The sequence below is a fragment of the Anguilla anguilla genome, chromosome 17 (genome assembly GCF_013347855.1).
Source record: "Anguilla anguilla isolate fAngAng1 chromosome 17, fAngAng1.pri, whole genome shotgun sequence".
Taxonomy (NCBI): Eukaryota; Metazoa; Chordata; class Actinopteri; order Anguilliformes; family Anguillidae; genus Anguilla; species Anguilla anguilla.
The window spans coordinates 27,779,611-27,794,211 of record NC_049217.1 but is presented as its reverse complement, the minus strand read 5'-3'; the positions used below and the strand labels follow the sequence as shown (position 1 = coordinate 27,794,211).

The following is a 14,601-nucleotide window of genomic DNA, read 5'->3' as shown; positions in this document are numbered from 1 at the left end:
ACACACTTTTACTTGCTTCTGCCTTAACACAAAACCATACACAGGATTTTTACCTGTCAGACAGTTATGATAATAATAATAACATATAATATAATATACAATAATAGTACTACTACTACTACTACTACTACTACTAATAATAATAATAATAATAATAATAATAGTCATAAACATAATACTTGCAAAAATACATTATTATGTATTTATTATTCCAATTATTAGTATGATGACAATGATTATTATTATTATTATTAGTATTACTCAATTGTAGTTCATTTTAAATGATGTTGATTTTTATATATATAAAATATATATATTAAATTATATATATTTTATATATATAGAAATCTACAAGAGCACATGGTGTGGCAGTGTCTAACATGGCATCGACCAGCAGTAAACAACTATTACAGATCCACAGGTGGCAAAGCTACTAGAGCTGCATGAATTCATATACCATCAGATCATTTTGCAGTTATATATGTGTATGCTTTAATCCCGATAACACCGGTCACATTTACGGTGTGGGATGGGGCTGGATTAAGCTTGGGCTAAAATATTAACTCTAACATGCGTAGACATAAATATCCATAACTGTGGCTCGGAGTTCCACTGGCCTCGCGGTTCCACTGTTAGGATGTTTTAAACTCCACCGTTCATTTATTTGCCTTTTGCACAAAGCATGAAACTGTTCTAAGAGCAGATATAGGACACACAAAACAAGTGTAATTGTGGTGTGTGGTCGTAGTTCCCAACCTTGATCCTGAGGCCCCCTGTGAATGCTGGTATATTTACTCTACAGACCATGCACAGCTATTTCCAACACAATGTGGCTTAAGAGGCTTAAATAATGTCTCTGAGCATGAAAAGCACGTAATTAAGAGAAATTAAAAAGCTTGTTAAAATTCTGGCATTGCAATTGTGGCTGGAACGAAAACCAGCACACACGGGGGGGGGGGTCCCAGGACCGCGTTTGAGTACCACCGCTGTCGGGTCTGATGCACTTTGAGTGACAGCAGAGACAGTTTTGCAGAAAACCGCACACACACACACACACACACACACACGCACAAAACTGGGAGCGTCAGGCAGCAGTAAGTGTAGCAGGGGCTCCGCTTCCCATCTCGAACCTGCAGGAAAGGGAAACAGCATTCCGCAGGTTAAAGGCTATCCCCAGCGAGCGGTCGGAGCGGGTGGGATTCTTACGAATGATAAAGTCTGCAGATACGTGCTCCAGCTCCTGGTTCCTCAGGAGGTCAAAGGTCAACAGAAGAGAACAGTGAGAAAATTAAACGGTCCGGATCTAGGAGTTAAAAAAAAAAAAAAAAAAAAAAATTTTATTCCCTCAACTTCAACTTCATCTTGGATGTTCTCACAACCTTCTGAGTCCAGGCAGAGGTTCCAGGGTTTTTTATCCTGTTGCACTCGGGGTGACGAAACATCTATACTACTGCTCAATAAAACCAACAGCCCTGGGATTGCCATTTGTGTTCAGATATGGAATGGGCCATAAATACTTTGTCTCTTCTCAGTCCTCAAAAAGAATTCAATTCGCCGCTGTAAAACCAAGACAGCGGATGGTGGGGGATATTTTTTTAAAGAAGGAAAAAAAACAACCCTTGCTTACCCATAAACCCCCCGCCCCCCACCCCCCAAATGAGGATAAGGATGCAATAAAAATTAAAAGAAGGGGGGGGAGGGGCTCTGATTACTCAATTTCAGAAATGCAGAACAGAAGAGGTGGGCTTCACCCCCAGAGCTGGCCACCGGGTCAGGGGAACAGTCATGAGAGTATGGATTGGATGGTCTCGTAGGTTGAAAGGGCGGGTTTGGGGGGTCAGGGGGTTGGGGGGTCGGGGGGTGGGGGACGAGGGGGCGGGCGGTCGGGGCGGGGGGGCGGCACAGCGCGGGCCTTAGTCAGTGTAGTTGTGGTAGTTGTGCTGGCTCTCGTACCCGTGCCCATCCAGGCCGTCCTCCATGCCCGCCTGCTCGTTGGGGTTGACGCAGTACTTGCTGTCGTACACCTGGCGCGGCAGGCCGTACACAGTCATGCCCATCTGCGACGCCACCTTGTTGGTGCCCATCTGCAGGGACACCGTGGCCATGTCGCAGGGCTCCATGTCCAGCTTCTTATCGAAGATCTGCCGCTTCGTACCCGGGGCGGTCATTCCGGACTGGAGGACAGAAGAGGAGGAGGAGGAGGAGGAGGAGGAGGAGAAGGGGAATGAGGAGAAGGAGGAGGAGGAGGAGAAGGGGAATGAGGAGGAGGAGGAGGAGGAGGAGAAGGGGAATGAGGAGGAGGAGGAGGAGGAGGAGAAGGGGAATGAGGAGGAGGAGGAGGAGGAGGAGAAGGGGAATGAGGAGAAGGAGGAGGAGGAGGAGGACAAGGGGGAGGAGGAGGAAGAACAGAATGTACAGGTTTCAATCCACCCTGGCGCAAGTATTCAAGATTAAACACCTCTTTCCCTATTAAATTCTGTCCATATTGGATGCACACAGTTCTGTCCTGATCCACTATGGCTCCTCCTAACAGGGAAATATGCAGTATCTCACCATAAATGTGCTCAGGACATTTATATAACGTGATCATGGCAGCCCTTTGACTGACAGTGTGGTGCATGTATACTGGAGAATTCAGATGATATTTAAAAAATAAATATTTGAAAAGGCTGTTCCACGATTTATAAATTCCAGTATTTTTCCAGCAAAGTCATAAAAGGCATTTTATGTTGAGTACAGTGCTATAACATGACTTCAAAGATATGAGTTGTTAAGAGTTACATTTTTTGGCAAGAAAACCTAGTGATCATGACCAAATACAGTAGAGCTGCATAATGTCTGCAGACCAAAATAAATATCTCCAGCTTTTCGGGACAGCAACCTGCGCATGCTTGGGAGTGAGATGTGGACACTGCCAAACAGAATTGCTTCAGAGAATGAATAAATGTAGAGACTGGCCATTACAGCTCATGCATGAGCGGGCATTATTTTTTAAATCATGTCACATCATGATTAAATATTGTGAGTTATACCTACTGAATTGTCATTCTAATTGTACATCAATGATCGTAAATCATTGTAAAATAAGCAAATGATCTTTCCCCAGCAAAGCAGACCGGACTCCCCATTAATCTCACAATACAAGTCACCCCATATATGGAGTTCCATGCTAAACCAATATTCTAGCGCATTGTATATAAATTTGTATACAGTAGAAGTGGAAAAACTGGATATAAATATTCCTTAAAATTAATGCTCTCCTCTGGTCTATGTTCCAAACCAAAAACTATTCAAAACACTGGGGAAAAAAGCCAACGGTTCCAGCACTTACTGCTGAAATAAGTACACATTTTACATATTAAATAACTGAGACCTGCACTGCATAGGCATGGAAACCATGAAGATGCTCCCGACCTGATTGGCTCCCTTGTTGGTGCCCATCTGCAGGCTGATGGTCGATTGGTCCAGGGGATTGTCCATGCCCGCCTTTGGATCGTAGAGGTGGCGTCGTGTTCCATACGAGGTCATGCCTTTCTGACTGGCAAACTTATTAGTGCCCATCTGGGTTCAGAGGTAACAGTGGAATGTATCGGTTTTAATAGTTATTGGTCATTTATTATGTTTCACCTTGTCTAACACGCGGGTTTTTTATAATAAAACAAGCATTAAACACCCCTAAATGCACTAAACAGGGGCTCAGAATTATTACTAACAAGATTCACATAAATGTATTAATTCACATAACTGGATTAATCCACATAACTGTGTCAATCCACATAACTGGATTAATCCATGTAACTGTGTCAATCCGCATAACTGGATTAATCCATATAACTGGATTAACCCATATAACTGGATTAATCAACATAAATGTATAAATCCATACAACTGTATTAATCCACATAACTCTATTAATCCACATAAGTGTACTAATTCACATAACAGGTTAAATCCACATAACTGGATTAATCCCAAAACTGACCTGAAGCCCGATTATGTTGCGCCCCTCTTTCAGCTGCAGTGGGTTGAACTGGCGGTGCTGCTTCTCAGCATACTTCACCCCAACGTCGCATTTACAGTGATAGCCTTTGGATTTAGCCTGAAGGACAGGGAGGCAGACAACGCAGTTACTAGCCTTCATGCCTTTTAACAGTCTACAAACACACATACAGTATACACACAGAGAGACAACAACATACATGGGCATATAGTATACACAGAGAGACAACAACACGCATCCATACAGTATACCCACAGAGAGACAACAACACACATACATACAGTATACACAGAGAGACAACAACACACAGGCATACAGTATACACAGAGAGACAACAACACACAGACATACAGTATACACAGAGAGACAACAACACACAGACATACAGTATACACAGAGAGACAACAACACACAGGCATACAGTATACACAGAGAGACAACAACACACAGGCATACAGTATACACAGAGAGACAACAACACACAGGCATACAGTATACACAGAGAGACAACAACACGCATCCATACAGTATACCCACAGAGAGACAACAACACACACACATACAGTATACACAGAGAGACAACAACACACAGGCATACAGTATACACAGAGAGACAACAACACACAGACATACAGTATACACAGAGAGACAACAACACACAGACATACAGTATACACAGAGAGACAACAACACGCAGCCATACAGTATACACAGAGAGACAACAACATACACAGGCATACAGTATACACAGAAAGACAACAACACGCAGCCATACAGTATACACAGAGAGACAACAACACACACAGGCATACAGTATACACAGAGATTCACTGTCAAGCTGCAATTGTCTGATTATCTGCCCCCATAACGTGTGGCTCAATGTGCACAGAATCAGAGGCCAAAGTTATAATTACACATAACTGGATTAATTCACATTACTCTGTTAATCCACACAACTGGTTAAACCCACATAACTGGATTAATCCACATAACTCTATTAATCCACATAACTCTGTTAATACACATAACTGGATTAATCCACATAACTCTGTTAATCCACACAACTGGTTAAACCCACATAACTGGATTAATCCACATAACTCTATTAATCCACATAACTATGTTAATACACATAACTGGATTAATCCACATAACTGGATTAATTCACATAATTGTTTTAACCCACATAACTGGATTAATCCACATAACTCTGTTAACCCACACAACTCTATTAATCCAACTAAGTGTATCAATCCACATAACTGGATTAATTCACATAACTCTATTAATCCAAATAACTGGATTGTCCGTGTTAATCCCGTTACGTGCATTAATAGTTAATAGTTATAATTATGGTAGCAGGCTACCTCACGCTGCTTCCGAGCATCAGCTCCAAACTCACCATTCCCGCCAGGGTGATGAGAGTGCTCTGCACCTGGGTGTGGTTCATGTTCTCAAACAGGTCGTTGGCTTCAAAGAGGTCATGTGGCTTTAGGCCGTACTCCGTGATGGCCCGGACAAAGTTTCCAATATTTTCTAACTGCACAGTGAAATAAACCAGGACATGGAGTCAAATACGTGATTTTTATGTCAGAAGAAACGTAAGATGTAATATTATTACGACTATAAACGGCTGCTTTTATGTCCCTGTTCAGTCGTAAGATTCCCCTCCCCCACATCGTCTCCAAGGCATCGAATTACATCAATTGTGCATCATAGGTAAAATAAGATAAAAGGTAAAAACTTTTTTAAATGTTCATCAGGATGCAGTGTAAGAAAGGAACATTTGCTCCGGTTAATGCAGAGAACTCAAGTCAAAAGTACAGTTTATTAACTTGGTAACTGAACTTGAAGAACGAAACTTTAATTCAAATAGAATTTGCTGTGTGTTGTAGGTCAGAGGCGGCATGCAAGGCCCTACTGATTATGATGCAAACAGGATGTTTTTAAACCATGTGAAAATAGAAATTAGTTTCTTTTTTTAGGGGGGCGAATTACCTGGTGCCAGTTCTGCGGGGAGTTGCTGATCTTTTTCACAGATCCAGGATGAAGCTTGTTAATTAATCTAGAAGAAGAAGAAAAAACACAGAAAAACAGCAAGGACGGATTTAGGAGGCTGGAAGCAGGCCAGGCCGACAGATCGTCACTGCCAGCTTTTACGATCTGCCAGTGATGACATCATTAGTCTCTGCACGGGTGATACTGTCATTAATGAAAATGCAGGGCGAATAGGCTGGACGCCACACAGCTGCTGCAGTCTGTGATTGGCAGGCTGGTGGGAAAGGCTGGCAGGTGAGGCCCTGTCACCCAACCGCATGCCATCAAAGTCTCACTCTTTCTGGTACATTCCGCCACTTTCTGGTACTGAGCTCCTCCCCCCTCCCTCACTCACTCGCACAGGATGACTAAGCTCCTCCCCCCTCCACTCACTCGCACAGGATGACTGAGCTCCTCCCCCCTCACTCACTCGCACAGCATGACTAAGCTCCTCCCCCCCCACTCACTCGCACAGGATGACGCCGTCTTTTAGCCCCTCCATGAAATTGTCGCCGACCTTGCGGCCCGTCACTTCCTGGATCCACTGCCGCAGCTCCTCCTCCTTGCGGGGGTCATACTTCTGGGCCAGCTGAAGAACAGGGGCAGAGGTCAAAGGTTAAAGGTTAAAGCAGCCCTGTGTTGCATGGTACCACCACTCGAATCCCATCAGCGCACTTTCATGATTCGCCAAAGGTACAGGACTCTTTTTACAGTTTCCCAAACAAGTGTATTTTGGAAGAAGCTGTGGTATCAATGGAAATGTTGACTTACCACCTAATATAAAACATAAATCTCTACAGTTGAACTTTAAAGTAGCACTTTCATTCAATACTTAACATAAGCTTTATAAAGCTTTAATTTAATTCACATTAAAGTTTTATAGCTTGTTCACATAACTGTGTATCGTAAAGAAGCAATTTTGGCTTAGTGTGACCATCATAATAAATAAGGAATTACAATATACAATGCATTACATTGTTTTCAAAGACAAATTTCCTTTATCTCATTTTACAAATACCATTCTGGTATCTGACAATCAGCGCTGGTGACGGTGCAGGTGATGAGCAGATGTCTATAGTGAACTCATTAGCACCTCACTGTGGGTAATCTGTGTACTGCACTCCTGTGGCCTGACAGTTAACCTGACAGCTACGCGCACCAGAGCTGCACCCTGCGGCAAGGGTGTGAACAGCAAGCACTGGCTAACATTCGATTATTTAATCACAAAAACACACCAATACCTATAACTGACAGGTCGTATGCATCACTCTCTTCTCCACCCCAGCCCCAACCCCATTTTCAACTTCCTGCAACCGGTTTTAATTCCTGTCTGCCGGGGAGTTATTACTGTTTTATTACAGTGTTGTTGTTTTTTTTAAATCATCCACAAGCCCTCTGCCAGAGCCCCTTCTCTCTGCCGGGCTTGTGGTTCAACCACACGCCCCGGCCACCTAGCGAGTCAGCGTACTGACAGGGAATGCCAAAGGTCAAAGGTCAAAGGTTAAAAAAGGGCCAAAAAAATCATTTAAAAAATCACTTCAGACCTTCAGTCTGAAGAACAGCCTGCACCCCCATCACTCCTCCATCACACCCCCATCACTCCTCCATCCCTCATACAAGATTTCTTTTCAAAAAATGACAGAAGCTCAAAGGAGAGAAAAAAAAGGATAAAAGAAATCACGAGAAACGGAAAACACGAAAAGCCGCCGAAGCGATGATTTCTTCCGCAGTCGGTTTCCTCCGCTGCGCCGCACAAACTGCTGACGGTTCGGCTGTCCTCATTACCCCCCCCCCCCCCGTCAAAGACACGCACATTCTCTCGCGCCCCTCCCTTGTGTTCCCCGAGCCGCGCGGCGAGGACTCCTTAAAAGGAGGCAGAAGCCACCTTTCGGCCTGGCGAGCGTCGCCCGGGCAGACCCGCCAGCCGACGGAACAATCTAGAAGAAGTGATCGGCGCCGAGTCGCTGCTCCACCGCTCCGGGCCGATGCCAGGATTCTTCCGCTACCCGTTCCTCGGGGGGGGGGGGGGGGGGCAAAAGTCTTCGTAAAAACGGTGCACACACACCAAATATCTTCCGCAAGCTACGTATAAAGAGCAATGTATGGGCGGCAGTGTAGCCCAGTGGGTAAGGAACCTGTTCAGTTCCTGGGTAGGACACTGCCGTTGTACCCTTGAGCAAGGCGCTTAACCTGCATTGCTTCAGTACACATCCAGCTGCATAAATGGATGCAATGTAAAAGTTGTGTAAGTCGCTCTGGATAAGAGCGTCCGCTGAACGCCAGTAATGTATAAAAAAGACACATTATGCCTGTGTTTAAACATAGTGGAAGCCCTCTTTATTTAGGAAATCATTATTTATTATTTGGCCAGCCGCGGGGTACACACTGACAGCGTGCAGACACAGACCTGGACATAATCACATCTCCACAACGTTTAAATGCATTTTTGCATTTTTTCGTCTCAGTGATAAAAGAGGACAAGAGCGCTGTGCTCTTGGTGGGCTGAGCGTCACTGCCCTACGCTGTTCCTCGATAAGCAGACCCCTACGCTGTTCCTCGATAAGCAGACCCCTACGCTGTTCCTCGATAAGCAGACCCCTACGCTGTTCCTCGACAAGCAGACCCCTACGCTGTTCCTCGACAAGCAGACCCCTACGCTGTTCCTCGATAAGCAGACCCCTACGCTGTTCCTCGATAAGCAGACCCCTACGCTGTTCCTCGATAAGCAGACCCCTACGCTGTTCCTCGATAAGCAGATCCCTACGCTGTTCCTCGATAAGCAGACCCCTACGCTGTTCCTCGATAAGCAGACCCCTACGCTGTTCCTCGATAAGCAGACCCCTACGCTGTTCCTCGACAAGCAGACCCCTACGCTGTTCCTCGATAAGCAGACCCCTACGCTGTTCCTCGATAAGCAGACCGCTACGCTGTTCCTCGATAAGCAGACCCCTACGCTGTTCCTCGATAAGCAGACCCCTACGCTGTTTCTCGACAAGCAGACCCCTACGCTGTTCCTCGATAAGCAGACCCCTACGCTGTTCCTCGACAAGCAGACCCCTACGCTGTTCCTCGACAAGCAGACCCCTACGCTGTTCCTCGATAAGCAGACCCCTACGCTCTGCCTCGATAAGCAGACCCCTACGCTGTTCCTCGATAAGCAGACCCCTACGCTGTTCCTCGATAAGCAGACCCCTACGCTGTTCCTCGATAAGCAGACCCCTACGCTGTTCCTCGACAAGCAGACCCCTACGCTGTTCCTCGACAAGCAGACCCCTACGCTGTTCCTCGACAAGCAGACCCCTACGCTGTTCCTCGATAAGCAGACCCCTAAGCTGTTCCTCGATAAGCAGACCCCTACGCTGTTCCTCGATAAGCAGACCCCTACGCTGTTCCTCGATAAGCAGCCCCCTACGCTGTTCCTCGATAAGCAGACCCCTACGCTGTTCCTCGATAAGCAGACCCCTACGCTGTTCCTCGATAAGCAGACCCCTACGCTCTTCCTCGATAAGCAGACCCCTACGCTCTGCCTCGATAAGCAGACCCCTACGCTGTTCCTCGATAAGCAGACCCCTACGCTGTTCCTCGACAAGCAGACCCCTACGCTGTTCCTCGATAAGCAGACCCCTACGCTGTTCCTCGACAAGCAGACGTGCTGAGATCACCGAGCCAAAAGGAACGGAAGCAACGAGGCCTTTTTTTTCGACGAGACTTTCTTAAGCGTTTTTTTGTGTGTGACTGCGCTGCCATTTCCGTGGAATAGCGCCGTGAAAGCCTCAGCTTCAGCGTCTCACTGAGAAGCCTGGAGCAGACACGGAGTGGGCGGGTCCTCTGCCACACAGCATCACGACGTGCCACCTCACTCCAGAACACGAGCTTCGGTGCCGCTGGCCTTCTGTACCGCTAATAAACTCAGGCGTTTAATAAAACCGTCGTCAGGACTGAAGAGGAATCCCTGCCGACTGGAACGTGTTTCCAGAATGTTTGGGGGAAGATTGCAGTTAAGGTCCCATTTGACCGTGAGATAACATTTTTTCGTCTTGGAGTCTTGGAACATTTTTATTCCAAACAAGCACAGTCAAAGTCCGCAGGAAAAAACACTCCAGCAAGTCCGATGGTTATCAATTTGTCACTAAAAAAATACATCACGCGGGATGTGAGTCACACACATATTAAGAATGTTCTAAATTGAAATTCTGAAATGAAAGATTTGTTTAGCATTGCTAACATTTCTCATAAAATTAAATAAGGTTCTAAGATCATTCCTACAATGTCCCTGGTGACTTCATGAATGTTCAGGGAACCAAAACCGCTTAGCTGGAGTGCTATTCTTGCGCAATGAAATGCTCAGCTGGGTTGTAATTTTACATCCCGTACTACGCTGAACAGGTTCAATATAATGTGCAAAAGGTAACGTGCACATAATCTTTAACATAAAATTGAGCGAACAGATGTCATAATGCCAGTACTAACCATATAGATATGTGGGATATGTTTTCATGTTGACCTGTGAAGAGGCTGTTCAATTTTTTCCCTGTGTACCGGAAGCTGACAGTCTTGTTATTTCAACCATATCGGACAGATATCTAAGAAGGAATACCTAATGTTACTTGTATCCACGAATATGAATTATCTCTCTTTTAACACTCACTCTTTCCCTTTCTTTTTTGAAAAAACAAACAAACAAACAAAAAAAACTGTTCTTCACACATCTGAACAGTGCCTGCTGCCAGCGAGATTAGCGATGAAGGAACAGGAGTTTCCAGAATGTTCTCTCTCCCTGTGAATGAGTGACAGGTGAGTGAGGAAGAGCAGAGTGACAGGAGAGTGAGGAAGAGCAGGGTGACAGGAGAGTGAGGAAGAGCATGCAGAGTGAGGAAGAGCAGGGTGACAGGAGAGTGAGGAAGAGCATGCAGAGTGAGGAAGAGCAGGGTGACAGGAGAGTGAGGAAGAGCATGCAGAGTGAGGAAGAGCAGAGTGACAGGAGAGTGAGGAAGAGCGTGCAGAGTGAGGAAGAGCAGAGTGACAGGAGAGTGAGGAAGAGCATGCAGAGTGAGGAAGATCAGAGTGACAGGAGAGTGAGGGAGAGCGTGCAGAGTGAGGAAGAGCAGAGTGACAGGAGAGTGAGGAAGGGCAGAGCCACACAGAGGCTGTGGGGTCACGTGATCCAGACGTTCCGGGTGAAATAAGGGCCCATTGTGCCATGGCGCCGTGCGAACGCGCCCACCAGCGCCCACGCACAGTGCCAGGGAGGCGGGAGGGCCCCCCAGCGCCCACGGGGGGCTTCCCTCCTGTGTGTACCTCACCCCCCGCCCCCCACCCCTTCAAAAAAAACTCTCTCAGATAGCACGGTCGCTAAACGCTACTCCATTTCATGTGGCCCACCCAAGTACTTTCAGGGGAAACAAAGTTTTTTTGTTTTTTTTTACCATTTGCGGGGGCTGCTGTAAAAATGGTTTAAGAAGCGCATCTGTCTTGGATAAAGCTGACGGCTAAAATAAAGTTAGATAATAACCAATGCTTTTATTGTCACCGATTGCCAATAATCATTCTCCACACTAGGATAAAGATTGTGCTTGTGCGTTAAGGACAGCAGGCCCAGCAAACTGTGTGCGTCAGCAACAGACACATTCCAACAGGCCGACACTGTAAAGGGAACAGCAGAGGGAGAAAGTGTAGAAACGCGTCTTTGCTTTTTAAATAAATAAATAAATAAATAAATAAATTTTAAAAATGTAAAAACTGTAAAAGGCTAATTTAAATAAAATACAAAGGGAGACCCCTTAAGCAAGGGCACTTGAACTTGAAGTATTATCAATTAAACTAAAACACTTTAAAAAAAGAGTAATGGCTGTTATTAAACAGTGGCGACTACCTCTGTTTTCCTACTGTGAGTCTTCATCAGCACAGAGTCGACGGCACAAACATTACCAAGAAGGAATGAAAAGCAGGACCTCTGTTCATTTCAAAGATCCAGACAGGGCCCAGGAGAAGAGGACCATATCATATGCCCCCATTTTAACCGCCTGTGACCGTCTGACAGTATGCAGCCCATTCTCCTTACGGCCACAATAGGATTTACCCCTGATATCACCAACGGATTTGTTTTAGTCTGGCATTACAAGAATAATTTGAAAAATCCCTGTTTTTATTTTACATTACAGGCATTTAGCAGACGCTCTTATCCAGAGCGACGTACACAACTTTCTTTACATAGCATTTGCACTGCATCCATTTTATACAGCTGGATGTATACTGAAGCAGTGCAGGTTAAGTACCTTCCTCAAGGGTTACAACTGAACCGGTGACCTTTAGGTTACAAGACCAGTTCCTTACCCATTATAACTGAACTGCTGCCCATTTTCTGCCAATTTGTAACAGCCAGTTGTATTTGCAGGCCTGTCCCATCACTGCAACCCCCCCCCCCCCCCCCCCCTTTAAATTAGAGGGGAGTGCGAGCTTCTGTGCTTCTCCCAGCGAACACGCTGCTGCAGCTGCCCCTTCCGCCCCACATACCGCCATCTGCACTGCACAGGTACTGCAACGCACGACCCTAACCCTAACCCCCCCTAACCCCCCACCCCCCAAGGAGTCCCTATTGAGGAAAACAGCCCGTGAAGCACCTGTTGATTCTCACCACCAGCCCCCCCCCCCCCCCCCCCCCTTCCCTCAGATGGACCATGTATTGAGCTGCATTGCTGCGCTGACAGACAGTTCCAAAGCGCAGGAACATTGACAGGAAATGAAATGGTTTACCTGCCGCGCGAATCGCGTGGGTGGGGATTCAGGCAGCGCTGCGCATTTTCACTGCGGGTCAACATCTGTCAATCAGGTTTAGCCATCAAGGCCCGCCCCTACACCAACAACACTATAGCCCCCATAAACGCAAGAATATATTCAACAGTACCCCCCAAATCACAGAGGCCTGGGGCAAAGCTGGTCTCTGCCCTTTTCCATTCAGGGGTTACACTGCTCTCGTTTGCCCACCGTCTCCTGCTACTCATTCTGACAGGTGACTATTTATTATACGCCCATTTTACAACACTACAATCAGATTCTTTTTAAATTACACTTGCTATGACGTGTGTCGTTTGACGGTGCATTTCACTGAGTGATTCTGGCCAGTAACGGGCCATTACATAATAGCTAAACCGTTGTTCTCCACTGCACGGAAGATCCGCTGCGTTACTCTTTTTTGTGCAGTTCTCACAAAGTTGTCATACACTGCGAACACGGGTAGCAAATTCGCCGGGGTTTCTTTTTCCATTTACACTTGGCCTCTACATCTCTTCAGTGAAAGGTTCCTAAACCGAATGACGGCTTAACGTCAAAACACCGAGGCAGAACACGTGGTTTTCACTAGAAGCGCGTTCTAGCGCAGCATCCTCGTCGGCTGCTGCCAGCTGGGCAATGCATTGCAGCGGTGTTTACAGCGTGCATCCACACTTCTCCGACAACCTACCTTGCTTTTGACTTCTGCTGACATCCCAAAAGACGGTCCTCTGCTGAAATGGGTTGTCATTGTGTTCTTTGATCGTTAATAGTAGACAGTAGCCTGGTCAGCAGAAAATCGATGTAAATTCCTACGAACAGCTGCGGAAAAGACGAAGATGACGATGGTACGTATATGTGTTTCGTTCCCGTTTCCTTTTCGCTGCACTTGGCATGAGCTTGGTCCACTTCGCAGAACTTTTCTCAATCTCAATCTTTTTTAAACTCTTCCATCTGTGCGTGCCCAGAGCGTAGAATGATTGGCCAGGGCCACCGTCCAATCACGACGCTGCCTCGTCCTCTCAGTGATGTCAGCGACATGGCATTAGCTCCAAGCCGTGTCAGTTTTTCCACCACCTTCAGATTAATAAATGGATGCTTTTCATGTGTGTCAGATTTTTATTGCTCATCTTCTCGAAATTTGATTTACCCTTTTAACAAATGAATACGACTAATCTTTACATATACATTACATTACATTACATTACAGGCATTTGGCAGACGCTCTTATCCAGAGCGACGTACAACAAAGTGATATTTGGCATATACATGCATGCCAAATTCTGAATGTATTTGATCTGAGCTTTCTGATGACTTGCAATCAGGTTATTTGCGTGGCCAACACTAAAGTTTATAACTGCGTTGAGTTTATACGTATTACTTCATACCGTCATCAAAATATCTGCTTATTTCTGACTTATTTCAGTTCCCCAAAATCTATTTTATTTTGTGTCTACAGACACATATTTTATTTTGATAGGTCTCTCAGTGATTGTTACATTACAGTAATTTTCTTACTGTACATGGTCGCCTGGGTAAAACTTTTATTAATTTACACATGGGCTGCTTATACGTTGCCTTAGTTGTAAACTTATTGACAATCCATAGGCCTATATATAATTTATCATGCCATTTTATCGTGACCGTATGATTTGCATCATGCATTTTCCTTCTCGTTACATAGGCCTACTTTTCTTACGTCGCTACCACTCACTGAATTTGAATTTTATTGGTTGTAATTTTAAACACAGAGTCTCTCCGTGGCATCAAAAGTTGTGAGTTATGATTCTATTTAG

General features: G+C 45.5%; 1 protein-coding gene across 1 annotated transcript; it reads right to left on the bottom strand.

Moving 5' to 3' along the window:
* Positions 1-276: 276 nt before the first annotated feature.
* On the bottom strand, positions 277-13,759 carry LOC118216288 (calponin-1-like). Its single transcript, XM_035397376.1, has 8 exons — positions 13,497-13,759; positions 6,505-6,626; positions 5,999-6,065; positions 5,403-5,540; positions 3,983-4,099; positions 3,415-3,561; positions 1,954-2,174; positions 277-1,130 (listed from the first exon to the last, which is right to left on the bottom strand). The coding sequence occupies exons 1-8, from the start codon at positions 13,554-13,556 to the stop codon at positions 1,085-1,087; spliced, it is 918 nt and encodes a 305-aa protein (XP_035253267.1). The 5' UTR covers positions 13,557-13,759; the 3' UTR covers positions 277-1,084.
* Positions 13,760-14,601: the final 842 nt, after the last annotated feature.